We start from the raw sequence: 24,988 nt of genomic DNA, 5'->3' as shown, positions 1-24,988 counted from the left end.
ATTCAAGCAAGCCAGTCAAAATGCAGATGCCCAGAAAGTACAGTTTAGAACTACTTTCAGGCTGTGTACAAGGTGTCTACGAAACATAACTAAATAATCCTGTGTTTAGACTTTGGTCTCATAAGATACCTTACATTTGTATGTGTGGAAACATTACAGAATCTGAAGCGCGGCATGCTCTGGTGCCACACATTTCAGATAAGGGGAAATTAGCTCGTTCTGCGGTGTGTCACCCTATTTCTGCTGGCCTTTTTATTGCATGATCTTGAGAAAAGGAACCTGCCCCGCGCCACTAACAGTGCAGCACTCACTTTCTATGCGCACATGCTAGAACCACCCACACAGATTGGGAACGTGAGCCTTGGTGCCCAGAGACAAAGGGTGCACAGGTGTAAGACGGGTTGAGCGATGGCTGTGTCACCCAGCTCTCAGGGATCATGTGTCTGAGCAAGTATCACCTGCTTCTACAGACCAAGGGGCATTAAGGGTGGTCCCTATGTCCCAAGCCACCAGCTTCAGATTTGACCCTAGATTCTGCTGTTGGCCATAAAAGTGTCCTGGGGACCTGTGTCAAGAGCACTTAGAAATCCATCAGGCCATCTTACCGTGAAAAGTAAGAACTTCTTCAAGGATCGTCAGAGCTCAGAACAGTATGAGGACATGCGGCGCCCAGCCTCACAGGTGGACTCTGCTAATCTGTGTGGCTGTCCTTTAGACCAAACCGAGGAAATCGGAACCCTGGCCACTGCCGTGCATTGGCTGCTGACTGGCAGGCCCTGTTGCAGTAAGGCTTGTCATGAAATCCTTCTCAGAAGTGTGCAGGTGGTTACCAAAACTTGAAATGACAAAGTCGCCAGCTCCGGCCGAGTTTACTGAGTCGTTCTGCACTGTCAGGTGCGGCTAGAAGCACCTGAGGTGGCATGCTTGCACTCCTTTCCCTGAGGGTTTGTGAAGATCACAGAAGCACCCTAAACACTTCCGGCTCTGTGCTTGGGCTACTGTGTGTCCTTTGCTTCGTGGGCTCCCGTGGCTGGGGACCAGTGAGGTCCTCATGCTCTGCCTGGAGCAGAACACCGATCTCTGTGTCTGGGTATGGGGTGGGAAGGACATCCTGCCAGCCAGTCTGACAGCATTGAGTATGTGACGGCATAAAGCAGGGGAGCAGAGCCAGCCAAGCTAGAGTGTGCTCAGCTCTGCCACAGAGGAGCATGGCTTCTCACCTCCTCCTGAGACTCACCTCTCACTTTGGGAGAAGCAGCCACCAGCCACAGCTGCTGCTCCCCTGCTGTTTGGTCTCTTACTGCGGCTGGGCTGTCCTCTTCCCAGGTCAGCTCTTTCTTCACCCAGTTGGCCCACCACATGCAGACAGCATCTCTGTCCACACTGCAGGGCCAAGGTGCAGAGCCCCAGTCTGAGTCTTCCGCCACTTAGAATCTCAACCCACAGCATTCTGGGCACCTGTGAACAGCAGCCTTGGGACTCTTGCCTTGGGCTCTCATCCCAGAGCATCATGCCTATTTTGAAAGTTTCCCTGGGTTCTAAATATAGACCACATCTGTTTCCACATCCAGGAATGGAAATCCCAGAAAATCAAAAGAAACTTGCCATGTTGAACGCTCAGAAGGCAGGACACGGGAAATCTAAAGGTAAGGTTGGCGAAGTCTTCATCCCCTTCCTGTGGCTATCGTGATAATATGGAGTTAGTGCCCACACAGAGCCTTTTCTCAGCCCTGGGTGGACAGGAAAGGCTGGGGACCTAAAGGGAACAGACCCAAATTGACAGGCAGATGGGGCATCTATGGCCGGTTTGGAGACAGGTGCATTAAACACCTCAGCAATGAAGGCCTTCAATCTACTAGCCCTGCCAGTGCCCTCTGTTCCTCATACCAAGAGGATGGTCTTGGTATCCACTGGGCCACCGTCAAAGTGCTTGCCAGCTATAGGTTTCTGTACCATACTGAGGTAAGGTGAGGTGAGGTCCCAGCAACAGGGGACCGTGCTGCATTCCAGCTAGGTGAAGTGAGTTCCCAGCTATAGGTTTCTGCACCATAGTGAGGTGAGGTAAGGTGAGGTGAGGTCCCAGCTAGAGGGACTGCACCAAGTTCCAGTGAAGTTAGGTCTCAACGTTCATCAACGTGCATCAGTGGATAAGAAGACGTCGCTTCTTCTCGAGTACTTCCCCACTCCTATACACGCTGTTTCACAACCAGGCCACATTAGGCTCCCAGTGCTCACACTCATCGTCCCCCCAGGGTATATAGTGCCAATGAATGTTACCTCATGTATTCTTACAACACCCTGGCACTGTCATGCCCATTTTAGAGACTAGGGAATCCAGACACAGAGAGATCAAAGAATTCCACTCCCAATACTCATGGACAGTAAAGTGTGGAGTAGCTTTTGTGCCAAGGGACTGCTGGCTCCAGGCCTGGGGTTAGAAAGTGCCTCCCATCACACCAGGAGCCTGGTTCTTCATTGACCTCCGTCCCAGTGTGGCTTTCCAGTGACTAGTCTATTCTTTTGTCCTTCCTGTGTTAGGCTACAGCAGCTGCCCTGCGGCCCCACCCCACCAGAGCCTGCCCCCTCTTCACCAGCGTCACATCACTGTGCCCACCAGCATCCCACAGCAGCAGGTCTTCGCCCTGGCTGAACCCAAGAGGAAGCCCTCACTATTCTGGCACACCTTCCACAAACTCACCCCCTTCCGGAAGTGAGCCTTATCTAGAGCGCAACTGAGGTACCATGGGCAGGAAGACCAGTTTTGTCTCTTCAGTGTGCTGTCCAGGCCCGGCGTCTTGCTCAGTGCTGAACTCTTCTTTTGGGGATCAGTGAAAGGGTGAAGGAGTTAGATTCATCTCTATCTTGAGAGACCCCGGTGCCCCCATGAAAGGAAGAAGGCCATGAAGCACTGCTCTGTCCCACACTGGAAGCCAAGGCGCACTCTCAGGTGGCCAGGATATAGGGACATGGGGCTGCCGACTCAGTGGCCTTGTGAGTTTGCCACTAACAGTCAACACTCCTGCTGAAATTCCATACAGTACGAGGAGCCTTTCAGTCCCTCAGGAGCAACTGCATTAAGAAAGCCTTCTGTGCTTCATCAGGGGTGACTGGAAGGAGTTGGCAGCTGTGGGACGATCTGGTTCAGGTCAGGCCTGGAGAAGACAATGAAGCAGCTAGAGCCGGTGCCCACAGTTTTCCAAGGTGTAGCAGGTGCCAAGCAAGAGTGTAGGCCTCATCTTGCTGGCAGTGTGGGGATAATCACGTCCTCCTGATTTGTCCCTCTTGCCTCTTAAAGCAGAGGTCATGTCTTGCTCACTCATCACAGCCTAGGAAACTGCCATTCACAGAAGTGATGGTGGGAAAATTCTGTGCACGTGGGCGTCTTCAGCAGCCATTTGCAGTGCCTTCCCCATTGAGACAGTCAAGTCCCAGACATCCATAGAGAAAACTAGGGGCAAAAAACATCCTGCTTCTTGGGGAAATGGAGCCATGTCTGTCACATGAGCCCGAAACAGTAGTGCATGGCTGTGCCAACTGGAGAGTCTCATTTTGATGACTCCTTAGCTCTGAGAGAGCTGTCTCTTAACAGAGGCCACACGGGCTGACACCTGCAGAGTAACCTTTCTCTGCTGACATTGTGGAGTTTGATGAAAATGCCTTTTAATTTGAAAGGAAGACTGGTTCTGCATTTTAATCTACACAGGGGGCTGGCCAGGAGTCCTGCTTCACAGCATGTGCTTTGCTTTGGACAAGCTCGCTCTCGTGTCCTGTTCTTACAAGGTTCTCCCCTCTTGTCAGCTCTTGCTTGACAAACAAGTCTCCAGAGTGAGCGATGAAGGTGTGGGTCCGCCAGCATAGTTCCTCCACCCCGTCCCCATAGCTATGCCTGAAACAGGTGGCCTCACAACCGATGACCTTGATCCTGGACCTGGGATTAGCTTTAACCCTGCTGGGCGTCCTTGGCATGGTCACTTAGAGGCAGCACTGCTGGGGATTGGGGTCAGTGGCCCATGGTTGTTTTTGTGTGCTATGAAGTCATTCAGTGCACAGAGCATGCAGAGTGTGTGTGTGTTTGTGTGTGTTTGTGTGTGTTTGTGTGTGTGTGTGTGTGTGTGTGTATGAGGGGGAAAGGGGGGCTCAACTTCAGCTGCATTTATATAACTGAGGTTTTGGTTGGGTTTTGGTTGGTAGTTTGTTTTTCCTATAAAGTGGAATATATTTTGGAAACCATTCTTAGTGTACTTTGCCCCAGTGTATATGTACAGCAGTTTCAACAGTTGTGTTGTTAACATGAGAGTTGCTTTAAGGAAGTGAAGAATCTTTTGGTCCTGTTTATTTTCACTGAGGATTCAACTTGGGTCAGTCTCATTGTAGACTTCATTTGCTGTTACAGGTAATGACAGTGAAGAAATAATACATTAAGTATGTGACTAGTCAATTTATTTCCCAGCTGCCCTAACTTCCGGTTCCCACCTACCTCCACTGACTTCCTAACAATTATGGACATAAGGATGTGTTTATATCAAGTCATTTTCAAGACCTGGGCTGGCCCTAGGCAATTTTATACAGCCTGAGAAGTGTTTGATCAAATGTCTGTCTGGGTGAATCTCACTTGGAATTTCTGGGTGGTTTTGAAAACTAACGTGTTTTTAAAAGATATGATGACTTTGTAAATATCTGTATGTCTGTATACATTTTATTACCAAATTCCTGAGTTGTAAAGAAAGTGGAAGATGTTTAGTACTTTATTTTCAGCTCTCCAAACTTCCTTCTTGATTTAAGGCTTCTTCTCTACTTTGAAAGAGGAGAAGCAACAAAGAGCCTCCTGCCTGAATTCTGTCTGATGCTTGCAAACAAACCTCCCCCCGCCCCCAGTGGGCCCAAAAAATATTGGTTATGTAGGTTGTTGATGGCTTTCATTTGTTCTGTTTTTGGTGTTTAATTTGCCGGCTCTGTTGCCATGGCTGAGGCAGCCTCGTGGTTCAGTGTATACTGTAGTGTATAGTCACCACGTGGTAGGTGGAACGTGATCACAGACAATACTTGAATGTCTGGAAAAAGAGAGGACATTCCAGGCTCTGTCCCCAAAAGTAAAGTAGGGTGACAGACAGCTAGTTGGGGCTCTCGTGAACCTTAGCTGCCGTCGTCATGTGTTCTGGTTGTTGTCTCCACATGGTAGATCTGCTTCTGCAAGTGAGAATCGCCACTGCTAGGGAATGCCATTTCTGAATACTGTGCCTTTTGCTGTCCAATCCATTGAACGCTGGTTCCACGCCCTGAGTTGCTGCTGTTACATAGAAAACAAGAGTGTATTTAATTCAAAATTCAGTTCACAGCGCAAGTCCCTGATAAGTGCCAGCGACACAGCATGTGGAAATCTGTGCCTGGATTACTGATATTTCTCAGCACAGGTCAGTCCTGTTTTCCAGCCAGAGTTTCCTGGAGCCAGAGCATGGCTTCCACATTAAGGCTTCATCACAAACAGGAAAAACAGAAGTGTCTTCAGGCCAAGAAATCTAAGTCAATGCCTTTCAGCAGCTGATAGCCAGGGTACTGGGCACAGAGGTGCCCGCTAATACAGTCTCTTCTCAGGATCCAGGGAAAGGGGAGTTTGAAAGATTTAGGACAAACATAAGTAGAAGCTTCTAGTTAGTTTTGGAGGGGGGTGGGCAGCTTGTATAATGAATGTAAATGTGCTTAGCCATCCCGTGTACTTTATTTTGTAGCCTTTACTGTTCTCCTAGGCATTGCCAATTATATTTAGGAAGTACTTTGAGCCGCTTCTATAATTTAATAAATTGGTTCCTTTTGGAGGTATGTATTGGTGCCCACTGTGTGTGACTTGCCGGTCTTCTTGGCTATGCTTCTGATGATAACTAATCCACATTGGGGTGCTGTCACCTGTGTAAGCCAAGGGCTGCTCCTGGACTGCTGGGTTAGCTTCAACCCTGAAATAGGACCTATGTACAAGACGTGCATTTTTGCTGAATGAAGGGTTTTTGTTGTTTTTAAAATACTGTTACTCGATTTCTTGTAAATGCTGTGAATCTCTTGTCATTTTGTATCTGTATATTAAAATTAATTTGCCAAGTTGGTTCTAGTGATGTGTCTCCATAGTAAAGTAAGGTAGAAACATTACACAGAAAGAGGCAGGGCTGGGGTGTGCACAGAGCCCTGGGTTTGATTCTCAGGACTGAGTAAAACTGGGTGTGATAGCACTTGGGAGGTGGAGGTTTTCTCTGGAACAATAAAGAGTTCCAGATCAACCCAAGCTATCTGAGACTGTCCCAAGAAGCCCAAGAAAAATTTTCTTAAAGGCAGCAGATGCTGGAACTTAACAGGTTCTTTCTTGCCCTAAAGATTCATTCCTGATGGGTGGGAGGAAATCGCTGGACAAGCGTTGGAGAAAAGCTCTAGGTGGGGAGAGGGATCATGACAGTGTGGGTGTTTTTTGTTACCCCTTTGTGGGTTTGGAGATGTACCAGGAACTGCCCCACCCCCCACTCCCAAGGTCAAGCAGGCCCTTTACCACTAAGTAACAGCCCAGCCCAGGAAGGCCAAATCTGTTGTAGTGATGGAATATGGGTAGCCAGGTCTCTCTGCCTCTGGGTCATCAGAGCTGCTGGCAAGACCCCTCACTGGGAGGTGAACCTGCAGCCTTTGCCTCCCTCACCCAGGGTGTGGAGTGAATAAGAGTTTCCTTCTCTCCTTAGTAAGCTCAGAAAATCCCAGTAAACAACCCATTGTTTGCTGTGACTAACCAGAAAAGGGTTGCCAAAGCTGCCTCTTGCTTTCTGTTTGCTCCTAGCGTTGTCTTTCCCTTTATATCCTCACTCCTCCATGGGCTTCACTGGGTGAAAGAGTGACAGTGACAACACAGGGTATAAAGGGTGGCTCAGGGTGGCACCATGCACAGAAGGGCATAGAAGGCTTCAGTACTTTGTTCTAGAAAAGCAGGAGGGAAAGTTAGGAGAAAATATTACTGTGATATTTTATATATATGTATGAAATTGTTGGGGCTAGAGAGATGTCTCAGCAATTAAGAGCATTTGCTGCTCTTGCAGAAGACCTAAGTCCTATTCTAAGAACTCACAGTCACTTGCAACCATCTGTAAATCCAGCTTCAGGGCATCTTATACACTCTTCTGGCCTCTTCGGGCACCAAACACAAGAATGGAGTATGCAAAGAAACTCATGTAGGCACACACACATAAAATAATAAAGAAACCTTTTAAAACGGACTTTATATACACGTATGAAATTTTCAAAGACCAAGATTCAAAAGAAAGAGAGGTAAGGAATAAAGAATGAAGAAAAGAAGGAAGGAAGGAAGTTGTCTGAGGTATGCACAGAAGAGAGGAACGAGGCCGGGAGAGCCATAAAGAAATAGGATGAGGCTCAGCTGGCATCAGTAGCACTGGAGATGTGAGATAGGGACAGGGCTCCGTCCTAGGACCTGAAGAGCACGTAACAAACATGCAGGCCTGGACCCACCTCCTAAGAGTTCTGTGGGTAAGCACACAGGGATCAGCTAAAGCAGTGAGCTGCATGTGGTCCCTGTGGAAGTGGATTTTAAAAAATGACCAGAACCCTGTGTCCCTGATGGCATGTGATACTCCCTTATGTAGCTAAAGAGCTCATGACCACCTCTGTGTACAGTATTGACTACATAGGTTGCAGTGAAGAGAAACTCCAAATCCACGGCAGAGAGGTGCCCAGGGAGACAGCCTAGCAGGCTCTACAGTGATCCCGGCAGGCCTTGGGGAAGGGGAGGGAGGTTCCTGCTAACTTGGAAGAGAGGATGGGGCTAGGAATACAGCTGGAGAGGATTCCACCTGCCAGGGTTACCAGGGGACCAGAGGGACCTGTGGCAGTCTGAAGCTGAGTGGCCACAGAAGTCCCTCTAAGGACTGGCTGGACTACCCACCCATGATGGGACTTGGCCTAAAGAAGCCAGACCTCACTCATTGGATGCCATCTAGCTTAATGGATGCTGACAAGTCCCAAAGTTCAATCCCATCTCCTGCTGAGTATGGTTGTTGGGGCTGCCAGCTGGCCAGAGAAGGGCACATGGGGTGTGGTTAGCTTGCTAAGGTGAGCCTTCCCAGTACCTGCACACCCCATCCCCAGGCCACTAATATCAAACAAGATAGTATTTTTTTTTTTTATGCTCTTGAAACTGTTGGGCTTTTGCATCAATGTTTTGACATTTCTCAGAAGCCGAAGAGGAATCAGACCCACGACAGAGCTGCAGAGCACTTCTTGGAGGGCTGGCGGTGGGGGAAGGGCTCTGTGCCTGGTTTAAACTACACAGATGTTTGAAGGATTTGGGGCGGGGTAACTTATAACATCCAGAACACCAAATGCTGAAACATGAAAGTTCCTGGAAGAGAAGAGCAATTGTCAAGTTCAAAGGAAACTCAATTTCTCCCCTCCCCCCAAAGTAGCCGATAGTCCCAAAACTGTGTTTGCTCAGCTCAGGCTGAGCTGTAGAAGGGGCAGCACTCCTCAGGAACCCGTAAAAGGGGTTTCCTGCCTGCTGGGAGGGCTGCTTCCCATAGCATATATCTGTGCTTACAGGTCCGTCAGTCCCTAACCACTTGTACCTTTTACACACTTCAAAGCACACACTGGCCTCCTTGCCTTCTCACCCCCTCCTCTACTCTAAACTCCCAAGCTGTTCCAGGCCACAGGTTTCCCTCCCCTAAGCTACTTGTCCTTATAACCCAGCATAGTTTTTCCACTCCTGCTTCTCTAGGCCTGGCCGTGGCCCATCGGCCTCTTTTTCTTTCTTTAGACTCTTGCACATGCTTCTGTGGGTTCTCTCTTACACACCTCTAATCTCAGTGGTTTAATCACTGTGTCCACACATCAATGACCATGAGCAGAAATTCAAACAAACTTCCTGGGTTCCTTTTATGGAGAAAAGAATTGTTTTTTTCTGGTTTTTCCAGAAAGCCTCTCGGTATAACCCTGGCTGTCCTGGAACAAGCCCTGTAGATCAAGGTAGCCTCAAATTCACAGAGATCCACCTGCCCCTACCTCCTGAGTGCTGGGATTAAAGCTCTCTATGCCTCTGTGCCTCGGCAGGGCACAGTAGCACACACCTTTAAGCCCAGCTCTCAGGGAGGCTGAGGCAGGTGGATCGATGTGAGTTCGAGGCCAGCCTGGTCTACATAATGTGAGTCCAGGACAGCCAAGGCTACACAGAGAAACCGTGGGGGAGGAAAAGTGTGTGCCAGCTGTCCCTAACTTTTTTTTTTTAAGCTGAGGACTGAACCCAGGGCCTGTGCTTGCTAGTCAAGCGCTCTACCACTGAGCTAAACTGGAGAAAATAAGTTTATTTGACAGTTTGGTATGCTTAAAGGACAGAGCAATGTCACTAAGAGTGCCAGCTCTTTATGTAGAGCTTTAAAAGTTGCAAGTGCAGGGCCTGGAGAGATGGCTCAGAGATCAAGAGCACTTGGTGTTCTTCCCAAGGTCCTAAGTTCAATTGCCAGCAACTACACAGCCACCTGTGGCTCCTAGCCATCTATATAATGAGATCTGGCACTCTCTTCTGGCCTGCAGGCATACAGGCAGGCAGAACACTGTATCACTCATGAACACACTACCCCCAAAAGCACACATGAGGAACTTTTTCTTCTGGCTAGCAAGAATGCCCTACAAGTCAGGCATGGTAGCACATGCCTTTAATCCCAGCACTCACATAGGCAGAGGCAGGCAGACCACAGAGTTTGAGGCCAGACTGGTCTACAAAAGTGAGTTCTAAGACAGCCAAGGCTACACAGAGAAACCTTGTCTCGAAAAAAAAAAAGTGTCTTGCAGGATTCTGCAGAGACCTGGATGGGAACAAGTGGCTGAATCCCTTGAATTTAATTTTGTCCTTCATGAAAGGTACAGACAACAGTAACTGTAATCATTTGAAAGTTCTAAGTAAACGAAGGTGATCCTAATGGTCTGTAATGCAAAGCCCACCCAGTTACTGTCACATTGGCCCATCCATCCATCCATCTATCTATGTATCTATCTATGTATGTATCTATATCTATCTATCTATCTATCTATCTATCTATCTATCTATCTATCTCTATCTAATGTAGAGTGCTCTATCTGCATGTACACCTACATGCCAGAAGAGGGCATCAGATCCCTTATAGATGGTTGTGAGCCACCATGTGTTTGCTGGAAATTGAACTCAGGACCTCTGGAAGAGCGGTGTTCTTAACCTCTGAGCCATCTCTCCAGCCCATATTGTCATTTTTATACCTGTTGCCCAACAAATGGACTCAGTGCCAATGAGGAAAGTTCGCTTTAAGGAAAGAGACTTGCAGTGAGGATCTCTTCTTCCACATTCTACCTGCTGGAACTTCTGGAGTCCTCTCAAAGGACAGAGAAGGAACAAAGTTTTCCACACCCAAGGTGTGCTCTGAAGAGATGTTACCCAACCCCAGTGCAGCTGTGAGTTTTGAAGTGTGTCCAAGACGTCTTTTGCCTCCCTCCGTCCCCTCCCCTTCCTGCTATTTTGCAGCCATATCCACTTGGGAGTCCTGTGGCAGGAAGGCATGATTTTATTTACAGTGTGTGGGTTCCCTATTCACACAGTGCCTGTATCCAGACTGCAACTCCAGGGATCAGGTAAGTGCACTAAAGGATTTTTTTCACATTCAGCTGAAGGCACCTGGGTTCTGAGGTAGCCAGGTGTGGTGTATATAAAGCTCTAGGTAAGGGTGGAGGTAATCTGCTTCTGATTTTTTTTTTCCTGAAGAACAAACCAAGTGTGGTAGTTCATACTTAATATGTCCCACTGGAGAGGCCGACACAGCAGGCTTGGGCTACAGAGTAAATTCCAGGCCAGACAGCCTGGCCCACACCATGAGACTGTGTCACACACACACACACACACACGTGCTGGAGAGAGGCTAGGCAAGAGAGAAAAGCAAAGTATTTTATTTGCCAGAATTCTGCAATACTGGCTGTGAGAAGGCGTAAAAAACAGGATAAAGCACAAGAATAACAGACCTTTCTAGAGAAACGTATAGGTTATCAGCTACACATTTTAATGAGTGTTTTAATAGTTACGGCTGTGCTAATCCATACAGTCTATAAAAAACAATATACGTTGAAGAAAAGATGCATACTTTGACACTGTATCAAATACATAGGGGAAATAAATACTTCCATACTTAGTGTGGAAGGATGTCATCCCTCGTGAGCCTCCGAAAAGACTGCTCCCAAGCTCCGCTCGCCTGGTGCAGTGCAGCCGCCATCCCGGTGCCCCGAATGCTGGGGCAGAAGGACAGCAAGTTCTAAGCTGCATAGAAAAACCCAGTCTGGAAAAAGTAAGATTCCGGTTCCTCTAGTTTCTGTTAAATGTCAGTGTTTGGGAGCTGAGTAAGGGTTCTGAAGTGTTTGGGGGGACGTAAGGAACCGGAGATGTTGGTAATAGTCTTACCCTTGACTGCGAACAGGAGAACATTAATCAGAAGAGGCATCAAAAGTGGCTTAAAGATAAAAGCGCAAGTGTGTGGGAGCCAGGAGAGGGCGTCACATCATCTGCAACTCCAGTTACAGACGGTTGTGAGCAGCCGAGGGGGTACTGGGGGCTTAACACAGGTCCTGTTGAAGATGAGGCTCTTGATCATTGAGCCCCCTGACCCCCAACTGGCTTTTCCTGGGAGGGAGGGAAATGAGGGGGTCATTGGTAAAGCACAGAAGGATCGACCTAGAATCTACCAGTAGCTCCCGAGTGCAGCAGCAGAATCGCTGTGGAGAACTCATGGATTTGGCTCTAAGAAAACTCAACTTCCTCAAGTGGACTGAGCTTCTGACTGAGAGGGAAACACCTGGTTTCCTCTTCTAGAAACAACTGTCCCCACCCCCACCCCCCAAAAAAACAGGGTTTCTCTGTGTAGCCTTGGCTATCCTGGACTCACTTTGTACACCAGGCTAGCCTCAAACTCACATAGATCGCCTGCCTCTGCCTCCTCTGTTGGAATGAAAGGCGTATGTCAGCACTTTCTGTAGCCCATTACACTCAGCAGCTTCCACCAGAGAGCAGCACAGTCTTTTGGATGGCAGTGTCTAGCTACAAAGGTGGCAGGCGAGCTGGCCCGGAGGCTAAGAGCATGAGGAGAAGAATTCAGTTCTCAACACACACACAATTAAAAATAATAATTAAAAAATAGCTACAACTGTGTAACTAGCACTACAAAAACATTCCCTCTTGCCCACAGGAAAGCCTCTTGCCAACTCACCATTTTATACATTAACATGTTTGATTATTTCTGGTTTTTTTAAATAATATACATACATTAATGTCTTCATAGTGTGCCTAATATTTTTGTCTTTCTAAACGTCATTTTAAATTTCTTTAAACCTTTATTCTTGTTGTATGAGTGCATGGATGTGACTGTTGTGTGGATTACCTCGGAGGCCAAAAAGGGGGCCAAAAAGGGGGCCCACATCCAAGTTATAGGCAGCTGTGAGCTCTCCACTGTGGGTACAGAGAGCTGAACTCTAGACCTCTGCAAGAGCATCGAGTGAACGAACCTATCTGCTGAGCCATCCCTCCAGCCCTCATTTTACTCCTTTTTGTTTGGCTGGGTCTTTTGAGACAGGGTCTCATCTGTACCCGTGCTGATCTTGAACTCAGCATCCTTCTGCTTTCATGTGTCTTTTACATACTTCACTGACCATCATAAGCTTTTCAGCCCTGAGGTGCCATTCCACTCCCTAAGTCTATTCTTAGGCATTACATTTTGTGCCCTTTTCCACCTTAACAGATAATGCTGCAGTTACCTTTGGCACACCAATCTTTGCTTTATTATGAATAGTCTTAGAGATGGCACAACTGGGTTCAAGGGACTTTTGCCTCTGCAAAAGCTTATGGTCATCCACATTGCTGCCCATAGTACATAAGATCTGGGGTCTGGTGGCTTGCATTAATGTACGTGTTCTTCTTTGGTTGCAGGGGTGGAGATTTTGTTCTTTAAATCTTAAAAGAGCGGCCACCACATAGTCCAGGCATTGAACCATCATGGCTCGGTCTGCTGCTTCATATTCAATCATGGGGACTGGGGGATGTAATGCTGAAAATTCAGTCCAGTGAGCATTTGGGTCCTAAGACCTTGTACCGGATGCAGAACGCCTGGTAGGCAGGCCCTGGGGGAGAGATGCTGTGGCACTTGGCACACTCACGTGGATCCTCAGCCTGATCTGGAATCCCACTCATCCATATCTCACAGGCTCAAACCCTGCAGGGGCTCGCACGCCCATCCTGTTGTGAGGTAGTTTGCAGACAAATCTCACCTTGTCTCAACCTGTTCTGTGCTCAGGAATAAGCCACAAAAACAAGCTCAATTTGGTTTTTTGTTTTGTTTGTTTGTTTCATGGCACTGGGGGTTAAAGCCAAGGATTCTTTGAGACCCAAGTGCTCCAGTGTTGAGCCGTAGCCACAGTCCAAATGTAGATGTTTGGTTCATGGCTGCTAATGCCACATCATTTTTGGTATGTATGTACGGTGCTGGTACGGAGCTCAGGTCCTCATAACTTGATGATAAAGTGGACCAGGGCCCAAGATCCAACAGTGTGAGGCAGTGTTTCTACAACAGACTCACATCCTCCTCTTTAACACTTTCTTATTTTTATTGTGATAAAATAGATAGAGAAATTCATACTTAGTGGCTGAGCCATTTTAACTGTAAGACTGAGTAGCAATCAATACATTCCCATCATCTGCAACCATCATCGGCTGCAGAAGTTTCATCTTTCATTTAAAAGCAGCAATGCCTCCCCACCTTCAGCTCCTTGCTCCTGCCATATTGCTTTCTCCATGGGCTGGATCACTTTGCATACATCAGATAAGCAGTCCCAGCAGATTTTTTTCTTCAGTCCCAGATTGTCACCACCTAATGTCCCCAAGGTTCACCCATGTTGTAACATGGACCAGTATTCTCTGCCTTTCTGGGGCCAAATGATATTCCACTGTATTTATGTACTAGAAATCCTATAAGCATTCATCCACTGATGGCCATGTGGGCTGCCCCCGTCATGGCCTGTGTGGACATTGCTGCCAGGAACACGGAGCTTGTTCAGGCCCCTCCTTTCAGTTTTTGTTGCTGTTTGTTTGTTTGTTTGCTTGCTTGTTTTGTTGTTGTTTTTGTTCTATTCCAGGAATAGAATTGCTGACTCGGTTGGTAATTCTGTGTGGGCCTTATTATTTTTAGTGCGCCTTTTCAGGTAGATTGTGTTCACATTTGGTCTTTGCATTAGCTCCATGGGATAAGAAAACTTTTTACTCTGGCTCAAAAAAAAAAAGTGGCTTGTTCAAATTGAAGCAATGAATGGAAGAGTCCTCTGACCTCAGAACTTGGCTACTACATTTACTGACCATTCAAAGCAGACCCAATCATGTATTACCACCTAAGGACAATGCCCCCCCCCCCTTCTTTTCTTGACTCTCTTTTTTCTTTTTCTTTCACAACAATAGTGTTGTATAACTGTGTACTGTACTGACCTGGAACTTGTGATTTCTTTTTTAGCTGGGATTACAGGCATGTGCCACTGTGCCAGGCTTTATGACAAGGTCCTTCTACGCCAGCTCTGTCGGCTACCTGGTTTCTGCCCTGACCATCCGACACAGTGAGATCCAGTGCAGGCCTTGTCAGTGCAGAGAGAAGAGGCCATGCCACTCCCCAGAGACCATGGGCTGTCCCATTGTTGAGATGAGAGGTCACACCCATGCCCAGCAACTATTCCTACACCCGGCAAATTGAAATCTTTCAATTTCTGTCTCCCTCTTTCAGTCTAGACGCTATTGTCTGACCATGAGGATTTGGTGGCTTCTGCTGGTTATGGGTGCATGCGCAAGGAGTGTAAACTCCCAGGACACCTGCCGGCAAGGGCACTCTGGTATCCCTGGGAATCCGGGTCACAATGGCCTGCCTGGAAGAGATGGACGAGATGGCGCCAAGGGTGACAAAGGAGACACAGGTATTCAACACTTCCAGCCTCTTACTGCCTTCTTTTTACCCCCTTCATCCACTCACTTGGCGCTGGGGTATTGTTCCACCTGCCCACTGAGCCCTCACCTGCTAGGGTTCCCTGCAGGCACTTTTTGAAGACCTGCTCTATGCTACATGCTATTACTCTAGGTGCTGAATGGAGGGAAGGCCAAGGCCAAGAATACCCGGCCCTTGCAGGTTTCTCCTCCACTAGAGATGACTGTCAGCAAGTGTTTCTGCAGCCATGGGACATTTGAGTGGGATACTGTGAGTGTGATGCCTCATTTATATTATGAGGCCAGAGGAGCAATCTGATGCATAAGCACAGTATAACTCCCATCCACAGAGAAAAGGCGCACATCCATACAGATGCCTACAACCATAGAAAGCACAGAACCCCACCCATACACACATAACCTATGATAAAAGCTTAATTTCTAAACTAGGTAAGGAACAGATGATCATTAATAATAAAAACGGGTTAAGTATTATACTTTATTATAATAAAGTATCATGCATCAGTGCTCTTACAGTTTGAGAAATGTGTTAAGTAAAGTTAAGGGTATGTGGCCATAAGCACTGTGAGTATGCAATGGCCAGTCTAATAACTGTGAGAACAAAGTGACTGCTGAGGGGGTAGCATATGGCTTCCCAAGCTTTGTGACCACAGGCATATACCACCATATCTGGCTCTGTGTTTATTTGTGAATACATTGCGTTTTAATGTTTCTTATCAAATATTTTGTACACATGAAGAGGAGAGATGATTACTAGATAAATCAAGAGCAGTCTCACATATATAATGCCAAATTTGTTTACCTCTCCCTTTGCAAATTGTCCTCCATCTTTCTTGGTTGTTATACCCCCTTTTTTTAAAAAAAAAAAAAACCTTTTTCAATTTTAGACATTTGAATTTTTTATTTTATGTGTATGGATGTTTTGTCTGCATTCATGTTTAGGTACTACATGTGTGTAGTGCCTGAGGAGGCCAGAGAGGGCATTGAATCATCTAGTACTGAGCTACCAATGGTCGGGAGCTGCCATGTGGGATCTGGGGTCAAAGCTGGGTCCTCTGAAGAGTATTAAGTGCTCTTAACTGCTTACTCATCTCTCCAACCTAACCTTCCCTCTCTCTTCCACTTTCTTCTCCTCCTCCTTTGTCTTCCTCCTTTCTTTTTCCTTCTTCCTCCTCTCTCCTCCTCCACCTTCTTTTTCTTCCTCCTTGTCCTCTTCCTTCTTTCTTTCTCTTCCTCATTCCTTCTTCTCTGTCTCCTTTCTCCTTCTCCTCTTCCTCCTCCTCTTCTTCACAGTGTCTCATATATTCCAGGCTGTCCTCAAACTTGCTGTGACCCAAGGTTGAACTTGAACTCTTCATCCTCCTGCTTCTATTTCCTCTTGAGTACTAAGATTACTAGGCATATATCACTATGCCTGGCTCAAAATCAATATCTATATGTCTGTCTATCTATCTATCTATTATCTCTGTTTCCCTGTCTCTCTCCCTTCTTCTCTCCCTCTTTCTGGTGTGTGTGCATGCACATGTGTGAATGTGTGCATCATCTTCAGGTATATTCCTCTGTTCTGCTCAGCTTTACAGAGGGCAGGGTCTTTTGCAGAACCTGAAGCTTGCCATGTTGACAAAGCTGGCTGGCTGGCAAATCCCCAGGCTCCCCCTGTTCTTACCCCACAAGTACCTCCACTCCTCCTTACAGGCTTGGACAGCTATGCTTGGCTTTTTACATGGATGCTGGGGACTCAAATTCAGATCATCATTCTTCCTCTTTGTCGTTGAGCTACCTCCCTAGCTCTTTCAAAACAGATTTCTCAAAAGCATGTGTTTTCTGGGCCAGGTATAGTGGCACACACCTGGAATCCCAGCACTCAGGAGGCAGAAGCAAGTGGATCTCTGTGAGTTCAAGGTCAGCCTGGTCTATATAGGGAGTTCCAGATCTGGCTAGATCTACATAATAGACAGACCCTGTCTCAAAAACAAAACAAAACAAAAAAATCAAACAACAAAAATCCCAAAAGCATTTGTTTCTGTATTTTTCCATGATGTATATTCTACTATATATTCTAATATATATGCATATATATTCAAAGTGCTGTTTCTTGGGAGAGCGATGTAACCATGTTGCTTGGCAGGAAAATCTACTGTTTATTTTCCTGCTTCAGCACATCCTCTGAAGATGTGCTGTGTGCTTCATACACTCAACATACAGTCCAGTGTTTGTGACACACATCTATAGTTATTTAGGTAGATGGTCATGCTCTGGCCTGTATGATCATAAAAGCTTTGAGAACATGCTATGGAATGAGAACTGGGAACTAAGACTGGGAAAAGAGAAGTTGGGGTAGGAAGGCTCAGGTTTTGGGGTAGTGCAGAGGAGAGGAGGCTAGTTTTAGCAGTGGGACCTGGAGATGCTTGGAAGCTTCCATAATGCCAGGCATTCTGATGGATGCAAATCAGTCTGTTTCCCTCTCCAATTCAGAGAGCTGAAGGCTGTCCCAGATGCTTGTCAACCCCCAACTAGAATGGTAGGGTTGAAATCTTGGGGTCCTGGCTGATTAGGGTGAGACAAAACCTGTGGCCTAGTGAGCTCTTCTGTCACCATAGTCTTGTCATTTCACCTTGCTTACACCACGTGAAGGTGGGACATGGCGACCTCTCCCAGCTTTAGGACTAGTGTATGGCTAGCAGAACCTCAGTGTCCCATCACAGCTTGTCCAGTGGCATTCACCCTCAGCCTATGGTGCTTTTCCTTCCCCAACAGTCATACCATGGAGTTCCCTGATGTTTCATGGAATCTGGTGTGCCTTCCGTTCCACTCTTTGAATGAGTGGTGGAAAGGGAACAGAATGAGAGATACATCTAGCACTGTAGAGCAACTTTAATTTAGAGCATGGCTGCTCTAGCAAGAGATTATATCCAAAGACTGTCTATGGTCCAGCTGGAATACAAACATGTCTTTAATCCAAGAAACAGAGGCAAGCAGACCTGAGTCCAGAGCCAGCCTGTAGAGAGCACATTTCAGGTCAAGAAAAGCTTGGGTTCAGGCATGGTGGTACATGCCTTTAATCCCAAACAATGCAGGTAAGTTAGTTTGTGGGGGGGGAGCACCCATGTTTGAAAGTGTTGTTTAGTTGAGTGGCAGAAAAAGTGATGAATCAGAGAAGATTTGACAGAATAGGATGTGCCCAACTCTCACAAAACGAGAGAGAAAAGGGAAACTGCTTAAGGGGCAACACAGAGAGATGAGGCAGTTTACCAGGAGAGTTTTACAGAGAGAGAGGTTGGAGGTGGAATGAGGCAGAGAATGAGAAGGAGCCAAAAGTTTAGAAAAGATTGCTGGAATTAGTTTGAAGCAAAGCAGAGCAATTCAGAGGCCGAGAGAAAAGCCATATTGAATTGGTCAGCTGGGAGAGGAGTTTGAGCCAAAACAGCTGAATTGAACCAGCCAGCCCAGAGCTCAGTAAGAACAAGAAAGGGTGAGCTTGTTAAACAGTAAGTCTCAGAGGCTAAAAACATTCTAGGCTAGGTTAGATTGTATGGAGGCTAGAAGCTCCCAGGACTATGCCTAGGCTGGCAGACAGATGCAGTAAGTCTTCAAGACAATTGAAACAGGTGAATAAAAGTTCCTTTTACATAGCACTTCCCATCTTTAGCTCACTTCCAAATCCTCATCCTGAGGCAAAGTTACAGCATGGCCCTCAGTGCCTTAGTTTGCCTTACCTCATGCTCCGGGGTGCTCAGGATGTCAGTTACCAACTCATTTTAGAACCTGCTCATCCTACATGATTCAACACCCTGGCAGCTAACAGTTGTTACTGTCAGGGTTCAGGAATAACTGTGCATTTGAACACTAGACTCAGATTGATGGAAGTTTATTGAAGGCTCAGCAAAGTCCGACTAATTGGGGACACAGTCTGGATTTGGGAACCAAGACTGTGACCCTGTGCTGTTCTCAGAGTGAGATTTTAAAGCATAAGCAAGCAGGAAGAATCAATTCTATTTCAGGTACATTGTGCCTAGGTAGCTGGCCAAAACATTTTAAGCTGATTGGCTGGGATTTAGAGTAGGGGATCTTTAAGACTTTCCAGTTCAGGAACATAGCTGGGTATTGTGGTTTTGTTTAAGTAGAACATACATTTATCAACAATTCAAGCAGAACATTCAATAAGTACTGAATTGTAAGTAAAAGGCTATTTTTATATCAGGCATGCAGAGCCTGAGAACTTGAACTCAGTTTCACCTTATGATCAAAATGGAACCCAAAGACAAAATGGCTTCAGTTATGCTAAAGATGAAAGTAGGTCTCAACAGAGGGGCTATAGTTATGCAAAAAGTTAACACAGGCCTCAACACCACCTTTACCGCAGGGTGGAAAAAGAAGTGGGCTTGGGCACCCCAAGACTTCCTGTATCAATCATCCCTGGAGATTTATAGCCAGGACATTGGAATTGGAATCTCAATTCTTGTCTGCTTTCTTCCCTTTCACCTAGGAGAACCAGGATATCCCGGTGGCCCAGGGAAGGATGGAATTCCTGGAGAGAAAGGAGAACCAGGTCAGCAGTGGCTTTGCATTCAGCCATACACAGCGCTCTAATACGATGCTGAGTTAACATCAGATAGATGTTCAGTGGTACTGTGGACTGACCTGTCTGGTACTCCCAGGATGAGCCACTATTTTAGTCTGGGTTCTCTAAAGGAACAGAATTGGTAGAATGAATGTATATAAATATACACGGGGGTGGGGAGAGGGAGACAGACAGACACACAGACATACAGACACATAGTGAGACAGAGAGAGACAGAAGATTACAACCTGTGTTCTGGGTAGTCCAACAATGGCTGTCCAACCCAAAGGCAAAGAATCTGTCATTCAATCCATGAGCCTAGACATCTCAACAGCCCCAATCTGGTTCTAGAGTCTGGAGGAATTCCTAAAAAGTTGCTGATCTTCAGTCTTTGTTGGAATTATAAGAAGTAGATTCTAACACCAGCAAAGGAATGCCAGCAACAGGATAGATGAATTTGAAGACAAGCAGGCAAAAAGCAAAAGCTCCCTTCTTCCACCCCCTTTCACAATGGGCTGATGACAGAAGGTGTGGCCCGAACTTAGGGTGGGTCTTTACACCTCAAATGATCCAGTCAAGAAAATCCCTCACAGGTGTGGCCAGCTGTTTGGGTTTTAGTTGGTTCCAGATGTGGTCAAGTTGATTAAGTTCAGCTGCCACAGCCACCAATAGGTTCTCTCTCTGTGAGAGCTACACATTTGCGCAGGGATCAGCACACTTGTTCTAGAAGGGTCTAAGTGGGAATTAGTCTCAGCTTTGTGGGCTGTGAGATTCGTCTATATGCCCCGGCCCTCAGGGCTTCAACGGGGTTCCTAAAGTAGGAGAATGGAAGGAATGGGGGGAGGGGGAGGGACAAGAGACGCAGGAATGAAAGCCAAGTCTGTTTGTCTGATCAAGGCTTCTGTTTATTAGAAATTTTTACCCAACTTATATAGGGAGAAGGCAGGAAAGGGGGAAGGGTAATCTACTGCTGCAGGAAATAGGAAAAGTGCTTCCATGGGTTAAATATTGCACCTGCAAGATACCATAAGGATGGTTTCTAAAGATATTTTACGGATGCTCTAACAAACCATCACCCATGATTTAGGGTCTTAGATAACTCTTTCACTACATAGCTTTAGGTCTCCACTAAATGACCTTTGCTCTCTACTTGGCTTTGGCTTCAGTAACTACCTTTGTTTCCACTAGATAGCTTTGACTTTGGCTTCCATAGATGCCTTGGCTTACTAATTGACTTTAGCTTCCGTAGATACCTTTGTCTTCACTAGATAGCTTTGGCTTCCGTAGATAGCTTTGGCTCCTGGCATCTGTGCACCAACAGGCAGCTACAGATGCCATACAAACAAGTTCTGGGGGAGTTGTGGCTGAAAGATTGTGTTTTACATGCTCTTTGCATAGTGTGGAGTTTTTGTTTTCTAGTTCTAGGGATTAAACCTAGAACTTCATGCATGCTAAGCAAATTCTATGCCACAGCTTTCTTTAAAAAACACTTATTAACATATATTAATAGACAACAATGGAGTTCACTATGATATTTTCACACTTGTACATAATGTTTCAGTCACATTCATTGCATTACCCTCTCTTGGCCAGTCCCATTGCTGCTGCTTGTCCTCTCATATCTTTTCTGTTTTCTTGTGTGTGTAAACTGATGAGTTCCATTAGAGTATTCATAGGTGCCTGGGTGAGGGTGTGTTTACAGGAGCACACTCTTATGGCGATCTTACCGACAGCTAACTACTGAAGAGAATGTGTCCCCCACCACAGCAAATGCTGACTGCATGTCCATCCACGGGAAGTGTGGGGTCCCATGCACTCCTTTCTTTTCCATGGCAGAGTGTGGAGGGGGCCAGTCTTGTACAGGTGATCACAGCTGCTGGGAGTTCAAGAGTACAACAGTCATATCATGACAGAAAGTCAGTGTGCTACAACATTCCTCACTCCTCTCTCTGGCTTTTCCATTCTTTCCATGCCCATGTTTTCCGAGTCTTGAAGGGGATGGTGTAGATGTCCCATTTTTGGCTAAGTGTCCAGTTTACTTCCTCTCAGTGTCTCTCTTTTTGAACTTCTTAGTTTGAGACAGAGTGTAATCAAGTTGCTGAGGCTGGCCTGGGGCTCACTCTGTAGATCCGGAAAGCTATGAACTTGCTGTCCTCTTTGTCAGCCTCCTGAGTGGCTAAGACGATGGGTCTGTGGCCACCAGACCATGTTGGGATGTTATTTTTGCCCATCTACACATGTAAAATAGTCTTACTTTATGGATCGTACAAGATCAGGTGGGAGGGCAGATTTGGGCAGCAGGCCCCTGGATGCTGACCTCTGACTCAGTGAATGAGCACCAAGGAGGAAGGCTCTACTTTGTTCAGTGCATCTGGCCCTACTTCAGGGAGAAAGTGTCACTTGAGTGGGGCCCCGGGCTGGTGTTATAGCTCAGTGACCAGTACCTTCCCAGAATGAACTGCAACCTGAAGGGTAGGGAGTAACTGACAGGGAAAGAGATGACTGAAATGTCGGACATGTATATGAAAATACAGGAGTTCTATAAATTAGATTGCTAATGCCCTAGCTCTATAGATGCAAAAAAAAGTGATGGAGGCTCGTAATTTGCTTGTACAATATGTCCACATGTGCCAGAGTTGGAGAAAGAGTAGTATTTTAGCATGTAAGCCAGGCTTTGTGTTCATAAGCGCTGTTACCTCCCAACACAGGTGGAGGAAGTGAGCCGTGGGGGGTGTTTGTGTAGACTGAGGAAAAGCAGGTGGAAGGGCAGGTTAGGCTGGATAGCTGACAGGCGTGTGGGCCACAATGGACACCGACTTTGGGTCCACTCCCCAAGGCGCTGTCACTTCGCTGGGACTGAGGTCCTGTTGTTTAGCTCTTGACACAGAGGACTCCGTGCACACCTCATAGAGGGAGCTGATCGATCTGCTCCTTCTCTTATGTGAGCTTCCTCCAAGGGTGGTCTTGTTTCTGGGTTGACCTGGGTCACTCTGGTGGTACAGTTGTCATTGCTCATAGGAGCCCTGGCACTGACTGAGGAATACTTTTGGAGTCTGGGGTTGTGGCTTAGTTGTTAGAGTGTTTGCTTAGCATGAATGAATCCCTGGGTTCTATTCCCAGCACTGCATAAAAGGGGAGTGGTCAAATACAGCTACAGTCCCAGAACTCAGGAAGCATGGGGGGTGGGGTGATTCAAGATCATCCAGTCATTCTTGGCTATCATGATTTTTGAGGCCATCTTGGGCTACATGAGACCCTGTCTCCAAAGTTAAAAAAAAGGTTGTATATGCGTGTTTGCATGTGCATATTCCTGCATGGAATTTGGGAGTTTGTGAATGTTCAGACTCTCAGTAGATCTCAAACCTATGCACTACTTTGCTTAATGACAGAAATCCCAGCATTGCTCAGGAGGGAGTATTTCCTCAACCACTTCTTCATTTCCTTCCTCTATTCAGGAGCAGATGGAAGAGTTGAAGCAAAAGGCATCAAAGGTGACCCAGGCTCCAGAGGATCCCCAGGAAAACATGGCCCAAAGGGATCCATTGGCCCTATAGGAGAGCAAGGACTGCCAGGGGAGATTGGCCCTCAGGGGCAGAAGGGAGATAAAGGCGATGTGGGCCCCACTGGTCCAGAAGGACTAAAGGGCAGTACTGGACTTTTGGGTCCCAAGGGCTTACCTGGCCCAGTGGGTCCCATTGGCAAACCAGGTCCCAAGGGAGAAGCTGGACCTGTGGGTCCCCAGGGGGAGCCAGGAGTCCGAGGAATAAGAGGCTGGAAAGGTGATCGAGGAGAGAAAGGGAAAGTTGGTGAGGCTCCCATTGTGCCTAAGAGTGCTTTCACCGTGGGGCTCACAGTGATCAGTAAGTTCCCTCCCCCTGATGCACCCATTAAATTTGATAAGATCCTATACAATGAACTGAACCATTACAACGTGGCGACAGGGAAATTCACTTGCCACGTGGCTGGCATCTATTACTTCACCTACCACATCACAGTTTTCTCCAGAAATGTGCAGGTATCTTTGGTCAAAAATGGGGCAAAAGTCCTGCATACTAAGGATGGTTACATGAGCTCTGAGGACCAGGCCTCTGGTGGCATTGTGCTGGAGCTGAAGCTCGGGGATGAAGTGTGGATGCAAGTGACAGGAGGAGAGAGGTTTAATGGCTTGTTTGCAGACGAGGATGATGACACCACGTTCACCGGCTTCCTTCTGTTCAGCTCTTGACACAGAGGACTCGGTGCACACCTCATAGAGGGCTCTGCTGGTGATGGGGTGGAGCCCACAGATCTAGCCTGGAGAGTGGGATGCAACTGTATCCATTCCTCTAATTACTGTGTCAGTCCTAAAATGTGGAAGTGGGAAGTTAAGCCTACAAATCCAGGCATTTGGACATGTTAACAATAAACTAAGAGCCACCAGCCACACACCTGTGTTCCATTAAGGCAAGCAATCAAAGCACTTCCTCTTGGTGTCACTTGACCAGGGGTGAGTCCAGATTTAAATTGTCTAGTTTTGTGCTCCCTGTGTCTTCTGTCTTCCCTCCCTGTCTGTTGTATGAGTTGGACTCAGTGTCTTCCTGAAGGCAGTCTTATGAATCCCTGTCCCCAACAAAGGGCTTTGCCCTCTATTTTATTGAATAGCACAAAAAATCATCTTATGGAGGAATGAGGGATACTTTATAGAAGCAGGCAGAGGGAGAGACAGAGAGAGAGATTGGACCTGGCATGGGCTTTTGAAACTTCAAAGTCCACTTGGCAGTGACACATCTCTTCCAACAAGGACTTTCCTAACCGAGGTGGATGGCTTACAACATCAGAATGCACACCTCCTAATCCTTCCCCAACAGTTTTACTAACTGGAGACCAAGCTTTCAAACATGGGAGTCTATGGGACCATCTTCACCATCCTCATTTAAACCACCACAATAATGTAAGGGATATATATATATTCATGGTTGTATGTAACTAGGGATCTCTTAAAGATAAAAAACAAACAAACAAACAAACAAAAAAAAAACCCACACAACCCAAACAGGTGCCCTGTTTGTTGTAATTAAACTCCCTGCTGGAGATGGAACCCAGGGTTTGTGCGTGCTAGGCATGTGCTCTGCTACACAGCTATGTCCTCAGCCTACTTATTACAATGCATCTAACACATCACCATTCCCTTACTCAGGGCATCCTTTGAATGTGTGTTTATGGTGGGAAGAGGAAAGATCTGGCATAATTTTCTTCCTCTAAGGGCCGTGTTATGATTTCTGATATTAGGAGAACGGAAAGGAAAATGAGCTGGGGTTATGGCTGAGTGTGGCATTTGTACGGCATGCTTGGGTTCCATTCTCAGCACTCCAAAATATATTTACTCCACTTAATAACTAACAGCTTTAAGCTGGTGTCAGGGAGAC

The 24,988-nt window shown here is 46.7% G+C and overlaps 2 protein-coding genes across 6 annotated transcripts in view; both read left to right on the top strand.

Moving 5' to 3' along the window:
• The window catches only part of Spata13 (spermatogenesis associated 13), a 132,901-nt gene extending 126,811 nt beyond the window's left edge, over nucleotides 1-6,090 (top strand). For all 4 annotated transcript variants that reach the window (XM_021650132.2, XM_021650133.2, XM_060391085.1 and 1 more), the window contains 2 exons: nucleotides 1,572-1,646; nucleotides 2,539-6,090. In XM_021650132.2, the coding sequence (XP_021505807.2) occupies nucleotides 1,572-1,646; nucleotides 2,539-2,714 (251 nt within the window). In that variant the 3' untranslated portion in view covers nucleotides 2,715-6,090. The remainder of the gene's footprint in view (nucleotides 1-1,571; nucleotides 1,647-2,538) is intronic.
• A 4,235-nt stretch (nucleotides 6,091-10,325) lies between these two features.
• LOC110556382 (complement C1q and tumor necrosis factor-related protein 9) lies at nucleotides 10,326-24,008 on the top strand. Of its 2 annotated transcripts, XM_021650140.2 has the most exons (4): nucleotides 10,326-10,638; nucleotides 14,808-14,994; nucleotides 19,509-19,571; nucleotides 23,039-24,008. In XM_021650140.2, exons 2-4 carry the CDS (start codon nucleotides 14,829-14,831, stop codon nucleotides 23,806-23,808), a joined length of 999 nt encoding a protein of 332 aa, XP_021505815.1. In that variant the 5' UTR covers nucleotides 10,326-10,638; nucleotides 14,808-14,828; the 3' UTR covers nucleotides 23,809-24,008. The 2 variants fall into 2 exon arrangements, with proteins under 2 accessions (XP_021505815.1, XP_060247067.1); XM_060391084.1 differs by lacking the exon at nucleotides 10,326-10,638 and having other exon boundaries at nucleotides 13,472-14,994.
• The last annotated feature ends 980 nt before the right edge of the window (nucleotides 24,009-24,988 follow it).

Source organism: Meriones unguiculatus, chromosome 9 (assembly GCF_030254825.1).
Source record: "Meriones unguiculatus strain TT.TT164.6M chromosome 9, Bangor_MerUng_6.1, whole genome shotgun sequence".
NCBI classification, from domain to species: domain Eukaryota; kingdom Metazoa; phylum Chordata; class Mammalia; order Rodentia; family Muridae; genus Meriones; species Meriones unguiculatus.
The sequence above is the reverse complement of the archived record's forward strand: the minus strand, read 5'-3'. Positions and strand labels throughout refer to the sequence as shown.

Excerpts from the sequence above, each read along its gene's own strand:
- LOC110556382 (XM_021650140.2), top strand. The coding sequence starts at position 14,829 with ATGAGGATTTGGTGGCTTCTGCTGGTTATGGGTGCATGCGCAAGGAGT. Across the intron at positions 14,995-19,508 it reads GGGTGACAAAGGAGACACAG|GAGAACCAGGATATCCCGGT; the intron begins GTATTCAACACT and ends CCTTTCACCTAG. Across the intron at positions 19,572-23,038 it reads TGGAGAGAAAGGAGAACCAG|GAGCAGATGGAAGAGTTGAA; the intron begins GTCAGCAGTGGC and ends TCCTCTATTCAG.